Raw genomic sequence first — 16,457 nt, 5'->3', positions numbered from 1 at the left:
AAGATTTAGATCGTAAAGAGAAAATTAGGTTAACACTCTTACAATTTAATATTAAAATTCATATAACACATTTGCCTTGATTGTTGAGGTTCAACCTCTGGCAGTGTCTTTAATAATATTATTGTTGAGGTTCAACCTCTGGCAGTGTCTTTAATAATATTATTGTTGAGGTTCAACCTCTGGCAGTGTCTTTAATAATATTATTGTTGAGGTTGAACCTCTGGCAGTGTCTTTAATAATATTATTGTTGAGGTTGAACCTCTGGCAGTGTCTTTAATAATATTATTGTTGAGGTTCAACCTCTGGCAGTGTCTTTAATAATATTTTTGTTGAGGTTCAACCTCTGGCAGTGTCTTTAATCATATTTTTGTTGAGGTTCAACCTCTGGCAGTGTCTTTAATAATATTATTGTTGAGGTTCAACCTCTGGCAGTGTCTTTAATAATATTTTTGTTGAGGTTCAACCTCTGGCAGTGTCTTTAATAATATTTTTGTTGAGGTTCAACCTCTGGCAGTGTCTTTAATAATATTATTGTTGAGGTTGAACCTCTGGCAGTGTCTTTAATAATATTTTTGTTGAGGTTCAACCTCTGGCAGTGTCTTTAATAATATTTTTGTTGAGGTTGAACCTCTGGCAGTGTCTTTAATAATATTTTTGTTGAGGTTCAACCTCTGGCAGTGTCTTTAATAATATTATTGTTGAGGTTCAACCTCTGGCAGTGTCTTTAATAGTATTATCGTTCCAGCAACCAAGGTACCAAATTTCTATAGACTGAATGTTTTGACAGAAGCGTTCCCTTGTTGGTCATTCACTTCATCAATATTTTTAGAAAAAAAAATGTGAATGAAAATAAATGTTTTTTCAGGGACCAGTGACACCCTATTTCTTTATGTACATCGAACAATTTCTGACTCCATCTCTGTATGCACATTAGCTGAATCTCGATCTTTCTTCAGAGTGGCCCAGTGGCCTGGTGGCTAAAGCTCCCGCTTCACACACGGAGGGCCCGGGTTCGATTCCCGGCGGGTAGAAACATTTCGACACGTTTCCTTACACCTGTTGTCCTGTTCACCTAGCAGCAAATAGGTACCTGGGTGTTAGTCGACTGGTGTGGGTCGCATCCTGGGGGACAAGATTAAGGACCCCAATGGAAATAAGTTAGACAGTCCTCGATGACGCACTGACTTTCTTGGGTTATCCTGGGTGGCTAACCCCCTGGGGTTAAAAATCCGAACGAAATCTTATCTTATCTTATCTTCATCACCGTCATCCTTCAAAATATTCCTCATTTGTTGGCCAGCAAATAATTCTAATCTTTAATTTCTCAGCACTGTCTTACGGAAATTTTTCAACAAGTTACTGAAACTCCTTGCAATTGTCCTAACCCATCGCTTTAACAAATATTTTTCACTGAACCCTGCCCAAAGTTGAGAGGCAGCAGGAAACTAATAGAAAACGTTCATGGGTCGTAAATGACTTAAGAAATCGTAATGACGCGACGGGCTGGAGTTTTGAGACTCTATGACCGCGGGTTCAATCCCGGCCGGGGGTATGGTTTATGGGTCGTAAATGATTCTTTGTGGCCAGTCTCGTCTGTTGTAATGTTCTCTCCAGCACGGCTGTCCTACAGGCAGTGGAAACAACAGTATACATCGAATTCTTTCTTCATACTCATTAACATAACAGTTACTTTGAGATCACACACTGATGAGTGCTGTACTGGGTTGCACCGAGAAATATGTAACATGCTTCTGTGAAAAGTTTTTGAAATGTTCACCGATATTGTGGCAAAGGCAGAATGTCGCTTAATAAACATTTCATCTCCGGTAGTAAAAAACATAACTTTCTTCTGAATTTAACGTTTATACCTAAAATGTGTCATAATGAAGACAGGTCTACCCACCTTATCCAGTCTCACATATATTATTATCCGATGCTTGTTCTTCTCGGAGGACCGAATTATAAGAACATAAGAATGGAGAAACACTGCAGTAGGCCTATTGGCCCATGCGAGGCAGGTCCTTAATAGTAACAATCATTACGGGTATGGCAGACGACAATGAAGTTTACCAATCATGCAATACATTCACCTTGTAGACAGCCAGAGCATTTCCAATAAATTTTCCCAAGAATCATCATGATGGTTCACTACTAAGATTAATTACGAATGAGCCACATATGTAACAGTAATTATCAGAGCGCTAAATATTACGTTGATTTCAATAGAACGGCTCGCAGCAAATGTTGTGAATTAAATTAGAAAAATGTATATCGGATTCCTACAAATTGCTCTACTAAAACTTAGATTATGATAATGCACCAAAAAAGTACAAACATATTATTACCAATTGAATTATACCCTAAGATACAGTATATACCACTAAATACAGAAGTTAATTAGCAGTCTTAATGATAAATACAAGACTTGATTCTGTCGACGACAGCCAGAGGCAAACTTAGGCTTTTCACGAGCAGTTGTTCATTGTTCCATCTGTATTACTTACCAGAATATAAGAGTTTCACCCTGATCAACATTCACATGTTTAGCCATAGAAATTAAAAAAAAAAAAAATCAAGAAAACTAAATGATGAATTTTGATACAAAATGTGATAGCTAATGAGATTTTTTATACTCATTACAACTCTTACAAGAAAATGACTTTGCATATAAAAGCCTGAAAACTATCACCTGTCTTATCTCGATTACTAAAAAAAAAAAAAAAGAACGTTTTGGTATCAGTATGAAAAAACTTATAGATCATCACATAAATATCTAATGAGCATTATTTGTTGCTCAATGTAATCACTATTAAGGCTACTTAAATAGGCTTCCATTTGTCTCACTTGACTTTTTAGGTGACAGTGAAATACTGTTTGTTATCAAGAGGAAAGTTTACAAGTTCAGGAATAAAGGTTTTTGTAGAGGCTCAACACTTTTGTTCAAAATATTGATATTGAAAATATAACTAATTAAAAATGATTCCCTTTTCCTTCTTGGCAAAATTTTCATACTGTTGAAAGGTACTCATACTTACAGATAAATTATATGTTCATTATATGGTTAAACTAATATCAGTGTTTATTAACTGTGACACAAATATAATAATAAGGTGAAGACAATCTTTAAGAAAAAATCTGTAGGCATTTGAGTCATGCTCATGGTTAACATTGTCTTATTACAGATTAAAGTAGGAGAGTACATGAGAGAAGGAACTACCTTAACGTTCGATGGTCACTGTGTTTCTGTCATCAAAAGGGAACACTTCCCACACTTTATTGTGTCATCTATACAGGTAAGTCCCAAGTGTTGTACATACAGTATGCATCAGTGTGTTACACCAGTGTTATTAATGTGTTAATATTTATATTTCTTTCCTTTTAAGATGAACAGTGGTTGCTAGCCTAATTTTCAGTCAGGCTTGGGGGGCTGGGAGTACGCAGATACTTCTAGATTGCCTTTCCAGCTTTCTTATCCTCCTCCATAGCATCAAACGAGTTCAAACAAATTCTTCAGGACAACCTTGGTAACTCTGCAGGAATACACGATCCTAGTTGCACCAGTGCCATTACTGAGTAGGAGACTCTCTGCTCCAGTGGCAAAACTTAGTGTGACACTGGCGTAAAAACAGATCTGGAAGTCTAAGAAAAAAAAATTGGCTTTTTAGGGGCGCCCAGGAATGTAACCTCCTTGCTAAACATCATGGCAGTTTTTAATACAAGTCGATTTCTTGTTGTCTGGCTATACACGACAGTTCATCTTATTCCAACCTGTTGGTAAAGTGGTGCAGGGTTCTTCTTTGACTTTCCTGCTGAGGAAAAAAGAGTAATTTTTTTTGTTTCACTCTCACTCGTATTGTAACAAACACTGTGGTGCAAGAAGAGGTGGCGTTACTGTGATCTGGTACACGCTGGTAGATGCACATACTTCTCATAAAATTGTTTATGCAGAAGCAAGAGACTCTATTAGCCCCTCTGGAGGGTTGAGTCCCTCAAGTCCCTCAGGGGGCTGAGAGGGCTGATATCCCCTTTCTGGAGAATTTTCTTCACAGGGGGAAGGGGGCCAAAGTTCACTGCAGGTGAACTATTCATCTCTTAACATTAAATTGATTTTCTCACTCACCACCACTGCTCATTGTCTTTTCTTAACATCTGTGTGGTTTCTGGAGAATCACTAAGTTTTTTTTTTGTTTTTTTTATTCACCGGTACTCTCCGGCCCGGGTCTTTTCCAATAGTGGTGACCCGGCCTTGGCTCCCTGTCTGGGGAGTATCTCGAGACCTATGTCTCCCATGGGAGGAGGTACAAGTAACCCTTCATCTTTGAGACCAACTGTCCCCAGGCCTAGCCACAGTCCCCGCCCTCACGGGGCTCGTAGGGAGAAGGCAGGCCTCTCTGGTCCGCCATCTGCCCCGCCCCAAAGGGGCTCGTAGGAATGGCAGTCTTTTGAGCTGCAGGTGGTGGCAAGCTCAGGCTGTCTTTTTCTAAGTTTGTTTTCAACAATGTATAATTCTAAAGGTACTAGTTTATCTATTTATCTTTGCTCAAAACATCAACTGTCCTGATGGTTCCATTTGCATTAGGATATATGGTCACTATTTTTGCAAGAGGCCATTGAGACCTTGGACCATTATTGTCAATAATCACTATGTTACAAGATCTTAAGGACTCATGATTTCCAAGAACACCAGCTCCATAGAAGTGTTCTCTCAGTGAGGTAAGATAGTCTTCTCGCTAAATTTTCTCCGAACGTTTAATCACTTTATTAAGGTGTTTGAATTTACGTCTGAGTTGCTCAGGTTCGAAATAAGTAGGATCCTCTATGATTTCTTTATCATTCATGGGAGGAACAGGTTCGAGCCTTCTGCCATGGAGCAAATTAGATGGGCTTAACACTTCTAAATTGTCCAGATTATAGGTAACATAAGTTAGAAGTCTGTTGTTGATTCTGTTTTCTATTTCAGTTATGACTTCGAAATTCTTCAAAGTCGATTCGCTGACGATAAACAGTCTTCCTTGAACAACGTTATACGACGTTTATCATTCTTTCACGAAATCCGCTTTGCCATGGAGCCTTAGGAGGAAGGTGTCTCCAGCGATAACTGCGTTGATTCAGCATCTGTTGTACTTCTGACTGATCAATGATCTTGCTTATATAAGCAGCACCAGAAACAAAGTTCGTTGTATTGTCTGAAATCACAAGTCCGGGACATGCCCTCCTGGCTCCAAACCTTCTGAATAATTTGATAAAGGTTTCAGCAGACATGTCAGTAGCTACTTCTAGATGTACTGCTCTAGTTGTAGCACAAGTGAACAAACAGATGTACACCTTGATGGGAACTTTGTCAACGGTTTTAGTTAAAATTATTGATACAGTGTAATCTACACCTGTCACCTCAAATGGAGTGACATGACAGTCTCGCCCAGCGGGATATGGAGGTGGACCTGGATACTGACATACTCGCATATCATAGTGACGACAAGTAATACAGTCCTTTATTTGTTTTTTCACACTTTGTCGACCTTGAGGTATCCAGTAGGATTGTCGTATATGACAAAGTGTGTCAGCTACCCCACCATGTAACACGTTACTCTGGGCGTTTTGAACAATCAGTTTTGTTAGCCAATGATTCTTGGGGATCAATATTGGGTGTATGGCTTCTTTAGGTAGTGAAGAATTATGAATTCTTCCTCGATATCTTATAATCTTTTCTGAGACGAGATAAAGTCCTAAAGAATTAATCATGACAGGTTTCTATGGGGATTTATCCTGTGTTGCCAGAAATTTTTACTCAGTAGAAAAGACATCTTTCTGAATTTGTTTTACCCAGTGTTTAATGGGTCCAGGAATTTCATAATTAGGTTTCATCCCTTTAATGAATTTAAAGACAAGATCTGTAACTCTCAAGAGTTATGATATGAGTGTTTAGATCTATCAGTAAGTATTTCTGGTATGTCTGCTGTAAACAGATTATTTCTGCTGTGTTCAAGCAGACTGTTTCTTCTGGCATAATGTGAGCTTTTTGCTGAGGCCAGTTATTTTCATTAGAGAGCCAGTTCGGTCCGTGGAGCCATAATTTATTATCCACAAATTTCTTGAGTGGGACACCACGTGACAACATGTCAGCTGGATTCTCTTGGGTAGAGATGTGGAGAAAGAGATAATCTCTCTGCATCTCTCTTATTTCTGTTACTCTGTTCTGTACATAGACCAACTTACTGCTTTATTATCACTCCAAATCACGTTTTTTTTTTCAATAGATATGATCAAGTACTTTGTTGAGAGATTAAGACACATGTGCAACATCTGGGTATCTTTATTGTAGACGTTTCGCCATCCAGTGGCTTTATCAATACAAATTCTAGGACATAACTTGAAGACAGTAGAACTATGTACAGAAGATGAGGTAATCAGTCCCTCAACCTAGGAGTAGGTACGAAGAGCACCGTAGTCGTACACAACTTGTCAGACAACTTGTCAGACACTGCAACATCATGGAATCTTAATTCTGAGGACATGTACATAACCTTCACGACCACGACAACTACTACTACAACTAACCCATCTCTTTGGGAAGGACCTACTTCCACTGGGGAATCCCGCCTACCAGTGAATATGCCCTCGTCTGCTACACCTGACGTTACTATATAAGCGCCAGGCTCCTTTCTTCTGCTTCAGAATCTCCACGACTATGGTGCTCTTCGCACCTACTCCTAGGTTGAGGGACTGATTACCTCATCTTCTGTACATAGTTCTACTGTCTTCAAGTTATGTCCTAGAATTTGTATTGATAAAGCCACTGGATGGCGAAACGTCTACAATAAAGATACCCAGATGTTGCACATGTGTCTTAATCTCATCTTGTCGGTATTATATACCATTCGTACACTACTTTGTTGAGGTAGACAGCTAATTTTGTACCTACATAGAGTGCTGTCAGTTCCAATTGTGATACTGTTCTGACCTTCAAGGGTGCGACCCTGGCCTTTGAAGTAATTAGTGTACTTCCTTCAGCATTACTCATGTAAGCTACAGCGCCATAACCTCTGATTGACGCATCACAGAACACATGTAATGTGTAATTGTTTCCCTCTTGACCTATTTGTCTGGGAAATTTAATTTGATGCAGTTGTTTGAACTCCTTGGATATTTCATCCCATGCTTGACTCGTTTGTAGAGGCAAGTTCTCATCCTAGCCTATTTTGAGCTTCCATGCATCTTGCATAAGCATTTTACTTTTTATGGTAATTGGTGAGACGAGTCCGAGAGGATCAAAACATTGTGATACCTCTGACAGTAAACTACGTTTAGTGAGTGTACTGCATGATTTATTGTTTATCCTTTTGAGACTCAAAGTATCTCCCTGTGTGTTCCAATTAAGTCCCAGCATATTGTTGCAATCAGGAATTTCAGCTTCATGGAAATCTTCTTTGATAAGTTCCCTTAATTGAGTTGATTTAGTATTCCACATCCATAAAGGCATATTTGCTTCTTTCATCTCCTTGTTAGCTTCTCTGTATAAGAATTTCAAATCCTCCTCTTTATTCACAGTACCTTGAAGATTGTCCACATTGAAACTTTTAGTTAAGGTTTCTATGAAGGGTCTTTCAGATTCTTCAGATGTGTTTCTAGAGTAGCTTCTAGCAAGAATGGATACGATATTGTACCAAACAAAACTGACTTGAAACGATATGTTTTCACAGGACTTTATAAGTAAGTAAGAAAGTTTATTCAGGTATACACAAATACAGTTACATAGAATTATCATACATAGCAACATATGTGTAGAGAACCTGGGATAACCCAAAAAAGTCAGACAGAGTGACTTATTTCCATTGGGGTCCTTTTACCTTATTATTATAATATCAAGGTTATAATATTTTCTTATTATTCTATTATAATATAGTATACTACACGAGGGTCATTAAGACTATCTACAATACGGGGGTCATTACTAGGAATAAGGTAAAATTTACACGTAAATTGACACGTAAAATTTACACGTAAATCATTTCCCTCCCTTTCTGTAGCTACATTCGTCAGACACCTTTTGGCACTCTTCTTGAACTGGTTCATGCTAAGACTGGCTTTGACATGTGCGGGCAGTCTGTTCCATTCCTTTATTGCTGTACAATAAAAGGTGTTTGAAGCCTGGCCACTGACTGTGGGTACTACAAAGTTGTGCTCCCTCCCCCTAGTACTATGATTGCTTTGGTTCCAAACCTTGACAAAATTGACAGCAAGATATTCTGGACACTGTTTGTGAGCAATTTTATAAACATGATTTAGCTTCAGTTGTTTTACTCTGTCTTCAACATTCAGCATATCCAACTGCTGTAATTCATCCTGGCCTACATGTTCTCTTGGTCCCAGCCCCAGGATGAATCTTACGATTTTGTTCTGGGTGATTTGCAGTCTTTCTTTCAGTTTTTTTGCCAAGACAGAGTACCATGAAGAGCAAGCGTAATCCATATGGCATTGTATAAGGGCTAGACATAGGGTCCTGCGAGCCTCAGTAGGTAGACACTGTGCTTGTCTATACAGGAACTTCAGTCTGGCATTCGCTTTCTTTACTACATTGTCCCCTATCAATTCTCCTGACATGCATGGGTCAAAGGGGATTCCCTGATATTTTACTGATGAAACCAAAGTGATGGGCTCCCCATTACACTGAACATTAAAATTATTTACCCTTCTCAGTTTATGTTTTGTGCCAAAGAGAATGGCTTCAGTTTTCCCGAGGTGTAATGATAGTTTGTTGTCTACTAACCATTTGCTGCAGGACTCCAGTTCCAGTGTTAAAACATTAGCTATATCTTGTGGGTCTTTACCTGACACTAACAAAGCACTGTCATCTGCATACAGTAGGAGTTTGCACTTGACACTGATAGGCATGTCATTGACATAACATAAGAATAATAAGGGACCCAGAATACTACCTTGGGGAACTCCACATGCTATCGGCAGGGGTTCTGATTCCGTTTTGTTGATTTTGACAATTTGTCTCCTGTTTCTAAGGTAGGACTTAAACCAGTCTTCAGAACCTATACCGATAGCTTGAAGTTTCTTACATAATATATTGTGGTTGACAGTATCGAAGGCCTTTTGCAGGTCAAAGGTTACCATACCTATGAGGTTCCCCTTTGACATTTCAGTTCTCAGGTAATCCATCAGATTAATTAGGGAGGTATCGGTTGAGTAAGATCTTCTAAAGCCCGATTGACAGCTATGGAGAATGTTGTTGTCATTAAGGTACTTAACTACTTGAGAGTACACCGCCCTCTCTAGAATTTTGGATATTATGCTGAGTATACTAACAGGCCTATAGTTGCTTACATCAGACCTACTATTTTTCTTGAAGATAGGAGTAACTCTGGCCTCCTTAAACCCATCCGGTACTGTATTAGTGGTGATTGATAGATTTATTATGTGAGCAATAGGGATTGTCAGTTCAGAGGCACCATCTTTTAGGAACTTAGACGGGATGTTATCAGGGCCTGTGCTCTTAGTTGGGTTTAACCTGCTTAGTTCTTTTTGAATAAAGTCATGAGATACACTTACTAGTTGACAACTGTTTGGGGTTACCCCCTTATTGGTCTAGTATGTTTGAAACTTATCAGAGTCTGTGTTAAAGGTATTTGATGCAGCTGGTAGTTTACTTACAGATGTGTAGAAGGAATTAAAGCAATTTGCCACCTTAGATGTTTCGTGGCATACATCGTTATCGATAGTGAGTACTATGTTAGACCTATCTACTGGCTTATGGCTATACCCCAACTGTTTTAGTTGTTGCCAGAGCTTTCTGGGGTTATGCTTATACTCTTCAATTTTTGAGCAATAGTGCTTTGCCTTTGCTCCTTTTATAAGTCTCTGTACTCTGTTCCTCACCCTTTGGAATTCATTTAGTGCTGCAATATCCTGTCTGTTTGCTTTAAATCTTTTTAGCAACTGGTCTCTGAATTTCATATTATCTAATACCTCAGTAGTCATCCAGGGTTCAGTTCTTCGTTTAATCCTAACCTCTTTAACTGGTGCAATATTATCAAGGATGGTAGTGAAATAGTGTAACCTATTTACCAGTGTTTCTTTACTGTAGTTTCTAGTTGACCTCATTTTTATTGTCCTGTGTAGGCCTATCCTATCCCTAGTGATTTTCCTGGTGCAGTAAATGATGAAATGATCACTAAGACCTGTGGTAATGACGCCTGACTGACTAATGTTGTCAGCGCGGTTACAAAGTATGTGGTCAATTAGGGTGGCTGAGAACTGTGTGATCCGGGTTGGTGTATTAATTAGTTGAGTGTAACTATTTAAACCTAGAATTTGCATATACCTTTTGCATAGCCCGTTATTTTGCTGCTGAAAACAGATATTGAAGTCTCCTAGTATATTGTCTCGCAATTGTTTTCAAGTCCGGACAATACTCTGGAAAAGTCTTCTAAGAACTGGTCCTGGGTGGGAGGGCGGTAACTAATTCCTACTAAGATGGGTTTGGTCTTGGGAAGCAGCACTTCAAACCATAGAATCTCCAGTTTATTGTTATTTAAATCAGGTCTTGGGTTGTAAGCTAAGTCATTTCTAATGTAGGCACATACTCCACCACCCTTTCTGTTCCTATCTAAGCGTTTTATATTGTAACCTTCTATTTTGACCTCGTCGTCAGTCAGCGTATCATCCAACCAGGATTCAGATATGGTTATAACTGCCGCCCTAATTTTGTTAGCTAGAATCCTAATCTCTGCCAATTTAGGAAGAAGTGATCTTGTGTTGACATGAATAACTGGAGGCCTGTTTTCATAAAACAATTATAATCATCTATATATGGCAATGGGTCATTTGTATTAAAATTAGGTAAATCAATGTCATCATTGCTAAAGGGTAACTGTGCCAAAGTGCATTTGTTACACACAAAATGAATTCTGGCACCGTTGCTATAATTGTACATACATCCATCATGCACCCACCCCTTACACATTTTACATAAGGTGCCTTTTCTGTTTTTCATGCGTACTTTAGTATGCACCTGTTTGGTGGTATTTGAGATAATAATGGCTGTATTGTCTCACATTGACCTATGTTTGCATTACATATGGAGTTCAGGTTATCATTCCTAGCTACCAGACCATCATTATCGCCGTCATTTATCTGTCTGTTTGCCTCTGCACAATAGTTTGAGGTCCTGGATTAATTTGGATATCACCACTTAAGAGCGCTACAATAAGAGCTGTGTGCCACTGTTTTTGTTTGGGTATGTGGTGTTGCCATACCTTGCTGCGATAGTGAGATTTACTTTTCTGGTAGGATGGCAACTGTTGGGCTTTTACTGTCCAGGGCGCTGTTACTCCATTCACCTTTTCCAGCCCCCATGACTGATTTCTTTCTTCGTGGAATTGAAGAAGAAATATAAATATAATTATGGCAGCCTGTACCCCCCTAATGCCTGCCATTTTCACTCTTCGCTCTTTTACTCATATACAATAATATTTATTTCTCTTTTCCAGTCACCTAGTACACTTAGTATCTGCTTTAGCAATCACCACTGAATTACTAGTAAATTTTCTTCTTCAAAACCCTCTTCACTGCTCACTTTTCCCTTAACTTCACAAACCCCTTACAGTTAACCCCTTATTACACACTCCCCTTCCCGCCTCACTTCACAGTCCGGTTTCACCTATTAACTTCTAACTCCTTTCCATTCTGGTAGACCAGAAAGGTTTAATCAATGGTTTTATCCTTCCAAATCCCCTCAGTTCCATTTATCGGGGGTTGTGTGGTGTTGTTGACTCCTGTCTGCTGACTCAGCCATTTTTAAAACACTGAGGGAAGTAAACACCTCCTACAACCTGACTTTCCTTGAGTTTATAGATATATTTGGAGTTTTCTGCTATGATTCTCTCACTGTACACTGGTCAGCTGAATATAGGTCAGCTACTGAAACATTAACCTTGACTATTTAACTATTCACTTCTTTCCCACGACTGGCACTGAGGGATAACCGACCCATAACCTTGGAGTTTTGAACTGTTGATTTGACGATGTCTCCTGTGTTTCCCTCTGGTTAGCACTGGTACAGGTGATATGATGGTGGTACAGATATGATGCTACTGTTAGTACTTTATTATTATTATTATAATCAAAAAGAAGCGCTAAGCCACAAGGGCTATACAGCGATGATACAGATAAACGTCAGTAAAGATGAGAATCATGAGGATCATATGGATTTTCAGGCCTCAAGAATCGAGTATATAATCTCTATCTATTACTTATAGGCCTACTCTTAAGAAGGCTTTGGAAATATCAACCATGTAGGCATATGGATTTGTGTGAAATTTCTTAAGCATATCTCCAAGCTTCTCAGTTAGTGAGGGTCCGGTCATCAGACAGTCATTAAGACTTGCTACATCTTTATTTGCACGTGCGCTGCAATTATATACAACACGTAGTGGAGTGGTTTCAGAATCTTTTCTGACTCCATGGTGCGGGAGATAATGAGCTTCTGTCTTCAACTTGTCTTCGACTATTTCCTCAATGAATTTATTGTCCAACTGTTCTTGTATGATATTATCATAGACAGTCAGTAGCTCTGGATTCTTCCTGAGCTCATGTATTTGTACTTTCATTTGTCCGAAAGCCATGCGATAATTGCTAGGCAGATGTGGTGGATTTAATTTCCATGGTAACCTAACCCAATACTGTCCATCTTTATATTTGACAGTGTCCAAATATTGGTTATAAGTCTGAGACTCTTGTGGGCTTGGTTTATTTACATCAATGCCTATTGCATCTAAATCCCACAACTTATCAACTGGTTCATTCATTTACTGTGGTACATGATCAGTGGTTATCCTTCAACTAGTATATTTTCCACTGAGTCAATATCAGCTTCTGTCCTGCTATGAGAGGGAACTGGACCACATATCATGTGGTCTCCTGCTGTTTTACTATATTTTACACAGAACGGTGATACTATCTGGACTATCTGGAGAGAGTTCCGGGGGTCAACGCCCCCGCGGCCCGGTCTGTGACCAGGCCTCATGGTGGATCAGAGCCTGATCAACCAGGCTGTTACTGCTGGCTGCACGCAATCCAACGTACGAGCCTCAGCCCAGCTGGTCAGATACCGACTTTAGGTGCTTGTCCAGTGCCTGCTTGATTGCAGCCAGGGGTCTATTGGTAATCCCCCTTATGTATGCTGGGAGGCAGTTGAACAGTCTCGGGCCCCTGACACTTACTGTATTGTCTCTTAACGTGCTAGTGACACCCCTGCTTTTCATGGGGGGATGTTGCATCGTCTGCCGAGTCTTTTGCTTTCGGAGAGAGTGATTTTCATGTGTAAGTTTGGTACTAGTCCCTCTAGTATTTTCCAGGTGTATATAATCATGTATCTCTCCCGCCTGCATTCCAGGGAGTACAGGTTGATGAACTTCAAGCGCTCCCAGTAACTGAGGTGTTTTATCTCCGTTATGCGCGCCGTGAAGGTTCTCGGTACATTTTCTAGGTCAGCAATCTCACCTACCTTGAAAGGTGCTGTTAGTGTGCAGCAATATTCCAGCCTAGATAGAACAAGTGACCTGAAGAGTGTCATCATGGGCTTGGCCTCCCTAGTTTTGAAGGTTCTCATTATCCATCCTGTCATTTTTCTAACAGATGCGATTGATACAATGTTATGGTCCTTGAAGGTGAGATCCTCCGACATGATCACTCCCAGGTCTTTGACATTGGTTTTTCGCTCTATTTTGTAGCCGGAATTTGTTTTGTACTCTGATGAAGTTTTAATTTCCTCCTGTTTACCATATCGGAGTAATTGAAATTTCTCATCGTTGAACTTCATATTGTTTTCTGCAGCCCATTGAAAAATTTGGTTGATGTCTGCCTGGAGCCTTGCAGTGTCTGCAATGGAAGACACTGTCATGCAGATTCGGGTGTCATCTGCAAAGAAAGACACGGTGCTGTGGATGACATCCTTGTCTATGTCAGATATGAGGATGAAAAACCTAAATTTGAAACTACCGAAGGCTTTAGCTTCAACAACCCTTCTAGGCAGACTGTTCCACCCATCAACTACCCTATTTCCAAACCATTACTTTCCTATATCCTTTCTAAATCTAAACTTATCTAATTTATTACCCTAATAATAGATGTTGATAGTGACTTGTCCCTCCTTGGTGAGACAGTCAGACAGGCATATCTACCTGTCCTCATCCCAATACGGTATTCTTCTGGTCACCATGCATCACTCACATCTCACTCTTCACCTGTATATATATACTGTCTTTTAACGAAAACGACATGGCACCGAAAGCCAAGTCTGACCCGAAACTGCTGTATAGCCACAATAGGAGGAAGACAACAGTCAAAGACCAGGTGATCAGGCTGAGGAAAGAAGGTGGGGAACTCACAAGAAATGATCAAGAGGTATGTGAGGAGTTCAACATGAGATTTAAGGAAGTATTTACAGTGGAGACAGAAAGGCCTCGGGGAGGACAGAACAGAGGGGCACATCAACCCCAATGCCATACAACTGAGGAGGAGGTGAAGAAGCCGCTGAGGGACATTGATACCTCCCCGTGGGTCCTTAGAGAGGGAGTGGATATGCTGTTTGTGCCCCTAACCACAGCCTTCAACACATCCCTTGAAACTGGGCAACTACCTGAGGAATGGAAGACGGCAAATGTAGTTCCAATTTTTAAAAAAGGAGACTATAGACCAGTGTCACTGACTTGTATAGTATGCAAAGTCGTGGAGACGATTATCAAGAGGAGAGTGGCTGAGCACCTGGAAAGGAACAGGAGTATAAACGCCAACCAGCATGAATTTATGGAAGTCAAATCCTGTGTCACAAATCTTCTGGAGCTTTATGATAGAGTAACAGAAATAAGCCATGAGAGAGAGGGGTGGGTTGATTGCATCTTCATGGACTGCAAGAAGGCCTTTGACACAGTTCCTCACAAGAGATTAGTGCAGAAGCTAGAGGATCAGGCGCGTATAACAGGAAGGGCACCAGAATGGATCAGAGAATACCTGACAGGGAGGCAACAACGAGTCATAGTACGTGATGAGGTATCACAGTGGGCACCTGTGACGAGTGGGGTCCAACAGGGGTCAGTCCTAGGACCAGTGCTATTTTTGGTATATGTGAATGACATGATGAAAAGGTTAGACTCAGAAGTGTCCCTGTTTGCAGATGATGTGAAGTTAATGAGGAGAATTAAATCAGATGAGGATCAGGCAGAATTTCACAGAGACCTGGACAGACTGGACACCTGGTACAGCAACTGGCTTCTCGAATTTAATCCCGCCATATGCAAAATCATGAAGATTGGAGAAGGGCACAGAAGATCGCAGATGGAGTATAGGCTAGGTGGCCAAAGACTGCAAACCTCGCTCAAGGAGAAGGATCTTGGGAAGAGTATAACACTGAGCACATCTCCGGAAGCACACATCAACCAGATAACTGCTGCAGCATATGGACGCCTACAAACCTGAGAACAGCATTCCAATACCTTAGTAAGGAATCGTTCAAGACACTGTACACGTGTATGTCATGCCCATACTGGAGTATACAGCGCCTTTTTGGAACCCACACTTGATCAAGCCAAAATACATTGACAAAACATTCACAAAAAATACGATAGAAAGTAAAACAACTTAGGTGACTCAGCGCTACATCTCGAATACTTCGTCCAGCTCCCCGGCGGTGGGCCGCGTGCCCAGAATGCTGCAGGCATTTCCTCTCTGGATTGCAACACTGAGTCTCTGAAAGAGGAAGCTGGTCGCCCTGTGGTCCTTGGTTTCTATGATGAGCTTTTCACCCAGCTCTATTAGGAACTTTAGAGCACACTTGCCCCATGCTCCAAGGGTCTCCGACCCTATTGGGATGAAGTTATAGCAAGGGGGAAGGTCTTCATATTTGCGGATCTTCTGGGTCTCCCTGTGGCTGGCAGCTCCACCCCCTTCCACTACGGAGTATGGCAAGTAGGTGTCTGCCAATGTGGCGGCACATGTGTAGTCCCAGGCAGTCTGCTTTCCATCCTTCCAAGGTAGCATAGTGGCTCCATCAGGACGCTTTTGACTTCCGTCAGACCTCTGCACTTGGGGTTCCCGTTGAGCTGGGCAACGGGCTGTGGCGAGGCTTCTCTTTATGATGTCATTGACCTCCTCATTCCTGGCATACTTCCCTTCTGCTGTGTGACACACGAGACCATGAAGTCCGAATTGATCAGCTGTCGCCCTGCCGCAAATACACCTATGTTCAGTGAGGATGGGGGCGGCTAGGCGAAGAGCAACACCAATCCGAATGGCCTGTGGGTCTAGTCAAGTGCCCAAGGAGGAATTGGGAACAGCTAACAGGAAATCTCCTGCCAGGAGACGAGCTTTGTCCTTTCCTGAGGCATTGGAGAGCATTGTGTTGGCGATTTTTTCCATGATCGGTTTGTCCCAGTGGGACTGTTTGTGTTCTT

At 40.8% G+C, this 16,457-nt stretch overlaps 1 protein-coding gene across 2 annotated transcripts in view; it reads left to right on the top strand.

Moving 5' to 3' along the window:
• The window catches only part of LOC128689253 (receptor-type tyrosine-protein phosphatase alpha-like), an 828,196-nt gene that overhangs the window by 762,792 nt on the left and 48,947 nt on the right, over window positions 1–16,457 (top strand). For both annotated transcript variants that reach the window (XM_070086466.1, XM_070086465.1), the window contains exon 20: window positions 3,183–3,293. In XM_070086466.1, the coding sequence (XP_069942567.1) occupies window positions 3,183–3,293 (111 nt within the window). The remainder of the gene's footprint in view (window positions 1–3,182; window positions 3,294–16,457) is intronic.

The sequence above is a fragment of the Cherax quadricarinatus genome, chromosome 18 (assembly GCF_038502225.1).
Source record: "Cherax quadricarinatus isolate ZL_2023a chromosome 18, ASM3850222v1, whole genome shotgun sequence".
NCBI lineage: Eukaryota > Metazoa > Arthropoda > Malacostraca > Decapoda > Parastacidae > Cherax > Cherax quadricarinatus.
This window is presented reverse-complemented; position numbering and strand designations above follow the sequence as displayed.